We start from the raw sequence: 11,536 nt of genomic DNA, 5'->3' as shown, positions 1-11,536 counted from the left end.
ATTATAAAATTCTCACCAAAGTATTTCTGTTCATACATCAAGTTATTTGTACTGCTTTCCAAATAGCATTTTATTGCTTGAACTTGTAATCGTTAAGGTCATATTACAAATCTTACATCAGGGGCTAGCAAGTAGCATGGAGGTTTAGGTACTGGATCCCACATAGCCAACTCTGTGGTTCAAGTCTCAGACCCAGGCACTTGAAAAATCACACTATGTGCATGTGCGTGCATGCCCAAAAGATTCCAGGAGAAAGAAGGAGACAGGATTGTGGCACGGCCATCCCTCCTGGAGAGTGATTTTTCACTTTCCCTCTTTCTCTCTCTCTTTGTCCAGCAAGTACACGCGCCCTATGACAAAAACGCAAAACAAAACAAAACAAAACAGAAATCTTACATCAAAAACAAACAACATATTTCTTTAGTGTTTATTGACCACTGAATGCTTCAACATGAACATATACACCCAAAAGCTGTGTTTAAAATTAAATTTCCTATTAAATTAAACAAACAAGAATGACATTAAAACAGGTCAGAAAGAAGCCACTCAGATTATGTTGACAATAGCACCACATCTCCCACGGTTGTTTCTGAGTCCTGACTGTGGTTAGAGCTGATCCCAGTGTCAGAGTCTGTGTCATTTGTATATGTGCTAAATACTCTTTGAGTGAAAGGAGGAACCTCCCCACTGCCTTTGGCAACCTCGGATTCCTTCCCTCTGTTATCCTTTAACTGGTCTCCATCTTTGTTGCTAACGTGAAGTGAATTGAACTCCTTAGCCAGGAGTTCATATTCTTTTGCTTTCATCTGAAGCAATGAGTCACTGTATTTAATCTCTTTCTGGATTCCACTCAGATGAGAGTGGATTTTCAAACCAGTTTTCATGCTCTTTTCTAAATCACTCCTAACGCTTTCTAAATTACAACTTTCCAGTTCACTTGCAGCTGCCCCTTCTGCATCTTCATTTATTTCAATACACACATCTTTCACCTCTTTTTCTATTTCAGCAGAGAGCTTATCAATGAGCATTCTGTAATATTTTAGTCGTTCTTCCAGCTGAACAATACCATCACTTTCACTCAGGTCTTCCAGAATCTGGCTTTCCTCATACTCCAAGTCTAACTTCTGTTCGCCTTCACTGGAACTTGGCATTAAGTATGCATCCTGGACATAATTTTCCCCATTATTTTCTACCCGATCAAGGTGGAACTTAGCCTCACATTTTTCAATTTCCAGATCCAGTTCTTTCATTCTCTTGACTTGCTGATGAATCGTATGATCCTGGGAAATAATCAGGTGAACTAACGTCTCCATATTGTCTCGATCATGGGAAACCGTGTCCTGCTTAATTTTAGCCAGTTTCCGGAACGTTTTTCTGACTATTCTTTTTTGTTTATCTGGTGGTAATGTCTTCATGTAATTTGCTGGGCTGAGCTCCCACAGTTTTTCTGTATTTTGCACTAGTTTGGCTTCCGCTGTCCGCCACAAGGGAATGGGAAGGAAAGCATCTGCTTTAACTAGAACAAATTGCATGTTGGGCTGCTCATCTCCCCATGCTTTCCAGAGCTTCAGGATTCTAGTTAGTGGTGGAAGCACCCGTTCTGAGCCTCTCCACTTCTCTATGATGCAATAATCGTTGGGCTTCCCTAGAAGAAAACGTTTCTCTCCAAAGGTAGTCTCGTGTTCCTCCAGCAAAGCCTGGATGACGTCAGCAGAGGTGGTGCGCTTAGTTAACCCACAGACAATCTTCTCCTCTTGGCAAACCCAAACCACAATTTCCTTCTCTTCTGAATCCATGTCTTTAGTTGGAGATCTGAAAGAAAAACAAAACACATTATATTTCTGTCATCACCTGTGTAAACTCAGAAAGGTGGTTTAACGTTAATACCCTTCCTAGATTTTACCCGTAATGAGAGATGTGCTCTGTGATTGAGGCTCCATAAGAATCAGGAGATTTAATGCAAAAAGTGAACATGGAAAGTATCTTAATTTCTTTATTTCTTGGGGTACTTTGGAAAGTGCAAATTGTCACTGAAGACGAAGGAAGCTATTTTAATTTCTCTTTAGAAGTTAGCCACAGGACTGCTAACATCGAGACAATATTCAAAGAGGAGATGAGTACGAGGAGGTTAAATAAGACCATTTTTGCTGGAGCCTTATGGCTAGAGAAGGGCTCTGGAAAGATAAGTAGGAATGGTGAGTGATATTGGAGTCATAGGGTCAAGAATAGTTAAACATTGAAAATAGTCATTCATTCAGCAAGTGTTTATTATATGCCAATGATGTGCCAGACATGTCTGAAGATACTAAGAACACAAAAAGAAACAAGACAAGTACATAGACATGAATGTGATACTAATAAAAGATCAGTATTAAATGCTAGGAAGAAAAGTAAATGGGTGACGGGATAGAAAAACACTTGGAAGAAAGGGAGGTCTATTTTATTGGGTTGTCGGAAAAATCATGATGCATTTTTGCATAGAAAAAATATGTCGAAGGAAGCTATTTTAATTTCTCTTTAGAAGTTAGCCACAGGACTGCTAACATCGAGACAATATTCAAAGAGGAGATGAGTACGAGGAGGTTAAATAAGACCATTTTTGCTGGAGCCTTATGGCTAGAGAAGGGCTCTGGAAAGATAAGTAGGAATGGTGAGTGATATTGGAGTCATAGGGTCAAGAATAGTTAAACATTGAAAATAGTCATTCATTCAGCAAGTGTTTATTATATGCCAATGATGTGCCAGACATGTCTGAAGATACTAAGAACACAAAAAGAAACAAGACAAGTACATAGACATGAATGTGATACTAATAAAAGATCAGTATTAAATGCTAGGAAGAAAAGTAAATGGGTGACGGGATAGAAAAACACTTGGAAGAAAGGGAGGTCTATTTTATTGGGTTGTCGGAAAAGTCATGATGCATTTTTGCATAGAAAAAAATATGTCATGACTTTTCTGACAACCCAATATTTAGAGTGGTTAGTGGAGACCTCTCTAGGAAGGTGAGATTTGAATGAGGACATAAATGACCCAAAGGAGGCAGTCAGAAACCTAAAGGAAGAATTCCAGGAAGATTGACTGTAAGAATCATCAAGTATGTTCCAGGGACAGAATGAATATGAATGAACTTAAAGGCTGAAGATAGTGGACATTGGAGTTGCTTCTGGAAGAGGAGGTCAAATGATAGGCAATAGAGGTTGATGACAAAGGTCCTTGCAGACCATGATAGAGCATTTGGATTTTGTTCCAATTTTAATGGGATGCTATTGGAAAGTTTTAAACTGAGGAGCGATATGATCTAATTTATAATTTGCCTCCATCTGGCTTCTCTTTATGAAGTGGACAGTACAAAAAGGAAAAATTAAAGGCAGGAAGGCTGAATTGGAAGCCTAATACAGCAGAGGAGGAGAAGAATGATGATTTCCTGGACTAAGTTGTTAGTGGTGATATTAGGAAGTGGTCAGAACTGATGTATAGGTTTTTCTGTGTATACTTTATACTACTTTTCTCTGTAGTATAGAGGGATGGGGAAAAGAAAAACAGGTTGTTTTTTTTTTTTTCTGGAGAAACAAAGACATGGATAGTAAAAGAAGTAAAGAAGTTCCATGAGTTCTAGGTCAAACTGACTGAAGAATTTTTAAGATCCCTTTTTCGATCACAACTATAAATCAAATTAACTATGTCTTTTAAAATAGCTCTTTAAAAGAATGCAAAGAAACAAATACTGTGAAAAAAATCATACTACAATATTATTTGTGGTAGCATAAGACTTCGAGTAGTAATTGACTTGTGCAAATTAAGTCAAATCATTTAGCATTTTATTTATGTAGTACCCTCAAAGCATATGAGTTCATGAAACACATATCAAAGAAGTTTTCCCTGGCTTCTAGAATGTTTTTAAGACTTATGATTTATAGCATTTATATACTAGTAGCAATAGTGACTAATTGTATGTTATTATCTGTATTTTAAATGATCTATTATACTTTGGTTATTTTCTGTCCTGAGGTCAAAAAGTGACTACTACAGGTAAAAGAATGAATCAGTGATACCAAGCTACATAAAAGATTAGGTTCAGTTTTCTACTGAAGAGTTCCCAGTATAATTTAAGCACCCAAGTGTAGCAAGTAAAATTTTATAAGTGATTACTCAAAAAGCCACAATGAGTTGTGTTGGTTCTGCTATAAAACATTTTGTACTTAATGACTCAGTATTAAATGATCTATTTTGAAGTAAATGTGGTTTTTTTAAGAATTTTATATTTGATTTTATTTATTATTTTTAAATTTGCTACAAAACATACATGCACCCTACAGAGAGACAGAGAGAGAGGGAGAGAGAGAAAGCGAGAAAACCAGCCATCAGGTCTGGGGCTTAAACCACAGTAGACCATGTGGGAGCCCAGCAACTTAATCACCATGCCACTTGTCAGCCCCGGAAATGTGATGTCTTAACAATGATTACAAGTCATCATTTAATAATTCCAAGCAGCAAAAAAATAAGTTAGAATGCAGCATAATAAAATTATTTTTATATACTGATTAGTAGAGAAATAATGCAAAGAATTAAACAAAAACAACTAAGTTTTCAAAGTTACTCATAATTACTGTCTATGTTATGGCATACAGAACAAATAAACAATTAAAAAGTTCTTGGCTTGATATGTTTTAATCATGTATATATAAGACTCAAAATTAAGCATTTTTAAAGCATTTTTAGTAGTTAGGAGTTTATTTACTTTAACCTAGCTAGTTTGAAAAGCAGTAAACCATACTTTGTGTACTTACTGCATGTCAAATTACAATTAAATATGAACTTTTTATAAATAATGGTAGCAACAATAAAATTAAATACTTGTCATAATTATGCCATTTACTGGTCCCAATAGAATTTTTTTAGTTTGATCTTATATGCTAAAGAATAACAAATGGCATAATGGCTATATCGAACTGCAGTCTCAATGTAGCCTAGTCCTGGTAGAAATTTTTTTTTTTTGGAGAGGTTTTTACTATACGACGCGTGTGCTTTGCCAGACAGAGAGAGACAGAGAGACTCTGGCCATGCCACAGTCCCTTCTCCTCTCAGGATCTTAGGCACGCACACACACATGCCCAGCATGAGTTTTAAGCCACCGGGTCCAGGACTTGAACCACGGTCGACTACATGGGAGTCCAGCGACATAGCCATTATAATAACTGCTGGTTCGCAGTCTGGTAGAATTTTTTGAGTTTGATCCTATATACTAAAAACGGACATATTCTAAAGACATACTTAGTTTAAACATACTAGCTAGAAGGTGGATAATTATGACAAGTATTTTTTCTTCCTCTTTCTTTCTTTCTCTTTCTTTCTTTCTTTCTTTCTTTCTTTCTTTCTTTCTTTCTTTCTTTCTTTCTTTTTCTTTTCTTCCTTTCCTTTCCTTTCTTTTCCTTTCCTTTCCTCTCCCTTTCTTTTCTTTTCTCTTTTCTTTCTTTTCTTTTCTTTTCTTTTCTTCTTTTCTTTTCTTTTCTTTTTTCTTTTCTTTTCTTTTTTTTCCTGTGCTAGAGGATGTGTGTGCTCACCAGGAAGAGGCACAAAACACAAGGAGAAAGAACATCCCCTATGGGGAATTGGTCACCCATGCACCAGTATCTGGCATATTTCTTAATCCCACAGGTCCAGGATTAGAACAGGGTGGCCAGCCACAAGTGCCGCAGCTGCATTACGCATAGGCCACGGTGTCAGCCCTAAACTACTTTTTAAAGAAGAACCTAATCAATTCAGTAAGCCCTTGATAGCAATGAAACACAGTTCCTCACTAGAGTACTAACTGGTAAAGGAAGGTTTCCTTTCATTGAGAAAAGTATGCATGAATGTGTTACTTTTGGGTGAATTTGTTTGTTTATTTTAAGTGATCTTGTTCCTAATTTGATGCAGTAATAAAAGGTTTCTGGGTAGCTTGGATGTCTCCCCTAGCTGGCAAAACTCTCATTTATACAAAAGCTCTCCTTGTTGTCTCTTTAGAGTAATCCCTGTGTCTTATTCTCTTTTCCGGATAGGAACTGTCAGTGCTGGGTCTCTGGCTAAGGATCACACATGAGCTATGAAGTCTTCAGCCCTAGCTGGAACTGTGAAGAAGGCTGGGAAGTAGGGAGCAGATAATCCTTTTGAATAGTGGAATAGGATGGCATCATAGCAGTTACCCAATAGTTCCATAGCCCCTGCTCCACCTGAGGTCCATCCTGCCTTAGAGGGATAAAGTTCTTGTATAGGGACCTGCTAGTTTTCAGCTCATATGAATAGTGTAGCACTGGCAGCCATTATGCACAATCAAGCAACATACTATTATTTCCATGTTACATATGAAAAAAATGATGACTTCATCAATAAACTCACAGTCTGGTTCCAATCCTTTATTCCTTTTTTTACTTTTTAAGTCAGCCTTAAATGCTCTTATATTTTTGTAGGTGAGCTGTTTCTAAATATTTTGGGGAATTTTTACAACCATCATTCAAAATGAATAATTTTCCAAAATGTCTTTCCCTTGACTGAACACATTTAAATGTAATGACCGTTCATTACTAAATGTAGACAATAAGTCTCCCGTAACTGATACACACTTTGTCATGTCTAGACTCTACTTTATAGCAGGTTTAGGGTTTTGAAAACTGTATTTATTTGATAATATGGTTCTGAGTTTCTATTCATTCCTTTGACAAATATTTGCTGAGCACTTTCTCTGTGGCTGGCACTGACATGGGAAATGCAGATGATACAAAGCTTCACATGATTTATGAGACAGTGTCTCTGGCTTTTGTGGAAAACAGTCTTGAAAACAGGAAGAGAACTTTGTTTAGGATCATTTCTAGTGGTAAATTCCTTATTTCATTAATGGTACCTACATGGTAGACTGAATAATGACCCCCATCATCACCTCATTAAGAAAAAAGCAAAATCAAAAACACAGACTTTTGAACAAAAAAATTTAGAAAGGGGGCCAGCAGAGGGACCAGCAGTTAGCGTAATGGCTATGTCGCTGGACTCCCACGTAGTTGACCAAGGTTCGAGTCCCGAACCCGGTGGCTTAAACTCACGCCGGGCGCGTGTGCGTGCGTGTCCAAGATCCTGAGAGGAGAATGGAGGAGAAGGGATTGCAGCGTGGCCATCCCCCCTGGGGGGTGATTTCTCACTTTCTGTCTCTCTGGGTCTCTCTCTGTCTGTCTGGTGAGCGCACGCGCCCTATAGCAAAAACCTCTCCAAAAAAGGAAAAAAAAAAAAAAAGAAAGAAAGGGGGCCAGCAGGTGGCATGGTGGTTGAGATGCTGGACTCCCACATGGCTGACCATGGTTCCAGTCCCAGAACTGGAGGTTTACTTTCTCACTTTCCCTCTCTCTCGCTCTCTGTCTCTCTTTGGTCAAATTAAATAATAATAATATTAATTATAATATAATAAATAAAATTAAAAAACAAATAATTCTTTTAAAATTTTTAAAAGGATGAAAACTACTCATCAAAATTGAAACAATTTAGAGATCTTAATTAATCATTACTTTTGTGGAAATAATTGTTTTAATTTGGCCACAGCCCCATACAAACCTGATTACCTGATATGAATAAAGAATTTAACACTAGAACTAGGAATAAATAAAGCATCTGTCCCCAGCCTTGGGAAACTTATCATCTCACAGAAGTAACGACAGCTATAAACATACAAAAAAAAAAGTTTAAAAATACAAATGCAACTGGATAACTTGGCTTGTTATGTAATCTAAAGTAACAAATAGTTCCTACCTAATGAATTCAGACCTAGGAGTTGAGTCACATAACCTCAAATTATAATACAGAGAATTGTCATTTCAAAATAAAAATATATATATACAAATGCATGTATTACATGCATGACAGTCTAGCTTGTTTTATTTTGCTTTCCTTTGCTTTTGTGTTTGTCAGGGAAGGGAGCAGAGTGGTGGCGTGATATCTACCTAGAGAGTCTGCTTGTTGGGATGAGGTGGGTGAGGAGCAATATCTGCCTCGAGAACCTGCTATGGCCACGTAAAAACTGAAAACTCATCAGCTTTATTGCGTTAATTTGTAAACTCTCATGTTCCAAAAATTCACCTCTATTTTCTGTTCTTATCCCAGTGTTTTAGTTCCATTTATAAACAACTTCACTTGTCAATTCAATTAATATTGCTCTTTTAAATTTTGTTCTTATCTCATTATACACTGCCCTTGCTCAAAGTTAATAAAAATCTCAAGTTAATTTTCTCCATGTATTAGAAATATGTTTATTCATATTTACTACCTCCAATCCAATGAAGCAACTGTGTAGAATTTTTTTTTGACTCCAAGTATCCCTGATATAAAGAACTCACTTATCTGGTTATTGTGCCCATTTTACAGATAAAGCAAGGAAAGGGTAATAGCAATTTGCCTGAAGTCACAACGCTAGAAAGTAGGAGCATTCCTTTCACTAAGCTACAAGGAATTCCTGAACAAAAAATTGTGACAGCTATGATATCTACCCACTCACAAATATTTCCCAGTTTAGGAACTGATTTACATTTCAACAGTTATTTTTAAATTAATTGTTTGGAACTAGCTGGATTATTTTCCCCATAAAATAAATGCTCCATCTGGTATAATCAAACTTCTGGTTTAAAGGCTTTTGACAAAGTATATATTTTTCTTTCCTCAATTGTTTTTCTTTTTCATTTTATTAAATTTTTTTCCCTTTATTCATGACACAACTCACACACACACACACATGACAGTGAAAATAAGACACAGAGAGAGACAGAAAGATATAATCTCCTCCCCCAGGGTCTGGTCACACATTGACAGAGTCCCATGTTCTGAGTCTATAATAGTGAGGGAGTGGGCCTGCGAGTAGCATGGAGGTTAGTTCTCCGGACTCACACATGGCTGATCATAATTCTAGTTCTGACCCCGGCAGTTTGCCTTTTCACTTTCTCTCTCTCTCTCTCTCTCTCTGGTGAGAATTTATGCCCTATAGCAAATTAAATACTACTACTAATAATAATAATAAATATAAATTCTAAAAAAATAGTAAAGATGTAGGTACAAAAAAATTGAAGGTGGATTAGTTGGAAAGATTAATATGGATGACAGTTCCTAGAGTGTCCTCTCTAGATAAAATAATTATGCTACTCACATTTAATTCACGTCAGTTTAAGTTTGAATTTGAGGCTAATTTAATACTTGTTCACGTCTACAATTTATGTCAATAGGAAATTTGATAAGCCAGAATTAAATCAGGTCATGGCTTCAAAGTATCATACTTAATAGTGATAATGTCTTATAATCAATGGAGTTTCTTGAATAAATTATATGGCCAGGAAGCTTTGAGCTGCTTATCTATATTGCCATATGTAACAAACTAATTTACCAGATGTCCATTTTAAGCAGGCAAAAATAGTGAATAAATAAAAATGTTAAATACTGCCTAATGTAATGTTAAGTAGGGAAGCTCACATTCTAGTTGTAATTAAAACACACCACAATCAATAAAACTGAAGGAATTTTACAATAAAGTAAATGCTGAAAATTGAGTAAGACCATGGTTGTGTCCTGACTTGATTTAAACTAGTTTGTCTATCAAGAATGGCACATAACAAAAGAGAAAATGCTCTTTACATCTAAATGATGATGCCCATCAATACATAATTATTTTACACAATTATTTTTATGATGCTTTAGTCATTGGAAACTGAATTAAAAGTAATTTCAAACATTATTCAGCATATTTTACTACACATTTCAAGTGCACATTATACTACAGCTATAATTACGTAGTATATATTCATGACAGTTCTCATGTACTTAATATTTTTAGTTATATGTGTGCTTTTAATATTTTATTAAATTTGATAATGTTAAATATATCCTAATGTTCTCATGGAAATGTTCCTTTTTGTTGCTTAATGATTCTATTTATTTTAGAATAGTTTGTAATCACAAAATATTTTGAAAATATATACTCTCTATGTAAGAAAGTTTAAAAATTAATAACAGTAGAGTATATATTTTATTTAATTCTTTAATTTTTTCCCTCTGAAATAATAATGAGATTCATTTGTAAATATTTACAGAAATATATAGGGGTAATAACTGCACTTGAAATTTTAAATTTATAATTCATATTAATTATCACTGACAAGCATTTAAATTCTGACCAGTTGTTTTTTTCTAATCCATTTTACATTTCACTATAGCAATGTATGTGTGAATGTACTATGTAAATATAGGTTATGAGTGACAATAAAACTATTACTAGAACCAGCAGATGGTGTAATGGTCACGTCACTGGACTTCTATGTGGTTAACTGCAATTTGAGTCCCAGACTTGGTGGTTTGAAACTGACACTGTGCACATGTGTGTGCATGCCCAAGGTCCTGAGAGGAGAATGGAAGAGAAAAGATTGAGTCATGGCCGTCCCCCTTGGGGGGGTTATTTCTTGCTTTCTATCTCTCTGCCTCTCTCTGTTTGGTGAGTCCACATGCCCTATAGCAAAAATCTCTTTTAAAAAAATAAAATTAAAAAATAAAAAATAAAACTATCACTACTATAATTTGATGAATAGAAAGGTGTATTGTTTTAGTATTCTTATTTAGTCCCCTTACTGTACTTAGTACAGCATACAGTTAACAATATTATTTTACAAATATTTCCTAACCTATCACACAATATTTTTCATCAGGCTATTTTTGCATATATATTACCAATATAAAAATAACTCTTTACTAATGAGACATCTAAAAAATAATATGTATATGCTTTGGACCACAGATGAGCCAAGAATCTTTTTAATCATCTTTTGATTTATAACTCTTTAATATAGGTTAAGTTGTGCTAATGAGAAACATTTCACTGAAAATATACAAATAAACCTCATTATTCTACAATTATTTAATTTTTCAGGTTTTATCTGTTTAGAATATCCTCATCATCAAATCAACAGGGTTTATGTGCTAACTAAAACCCTTCAACAACAGGTACCTTTTCATATTCATTCGGAAATAATAGTGAAAAATTGAATATGGGACTTCTGTATTGACTATTGCTGATCAGGAGCTCAAAAATGGTTCTTCATTGATATTAATTTTAATACTAAAAAAAGAAAGAATTAAAATGAGTTAGTTTATAATGCAACATTCATTGGTATAGTCTTCACTTATTCTGATTTTAAAAGGTACATTGACCAATTAATTCTGTTTAAGGTTGTCTATCTTCTAAACTTAAATTTGTTCGCCTCAGGAAAACTGAAGGCATTTTAAGTAAAGCAAATATGCTATACATAAAATGGAAGTAGCAATGTCAAATGACAATTTTGATTGTCTTTCTATAAAATGCACACACAGACATGCACATGGACAACAAAGTTTAAACAAAATTAAAATGAATGAAGCAGGCAGAGCTCAGATGGTGGCAGAGCATGATGCATGGTGAAGCTGACCCATATAGAAAAGCTCCAGTTCACACCCTAAGACTTTCTTGAGTATACTGGGCACACCCTCATGCCTCTGCACCAGC

At 35.3% G+C, this 11,536-nt stretch overlaps 1 protein-coding gene across 1 annotated transcript in view; it reads right to left on the bottom strand.

The window, feature by feature from the left end:
• Positions 1–355: 355 nt before the first annotated feature.
• The window catches only part of RASSF9 (Ras association domain family member 9), a 28,566-nt gene continuing 17,385 nt past the window's right edge, over positions 356–11,536 (bottom strand). Inside the window, exon 2 of the mRNA XM_006169611.3 lies at positions 356–1,812. Within this exon, the coding sequence (XP_006169673.1) occupies positions 552–1,812 (1,261 nt within the window). The 3' untranslated portion in view covers positions 356–551. The remainder of the gene's footprint in view (positions 1,813–11,536) is intronic.

Source organism: Tupaia chinensis, unplaced genomic scaffold, assembly GCF_000334495.1.
Source record: "Tupaia chinensis unplaced genomic scaffold, TupChi_1.0 Scaffold147312_1, whole genome shotgun sequence".
Taxonomy (NCBI): domain Eukaryota; kingdom Metazoa; phylum Chordata; class Mammalia; order Scandentia; family Tupaiidae; genus Tupaia; species Tupaia belangeri.
The sequence above is the reverse complement of the archived record's forward strand: the minus strand, read 5'-3'. Positions and strand labels throughout refer to the sequence as shown.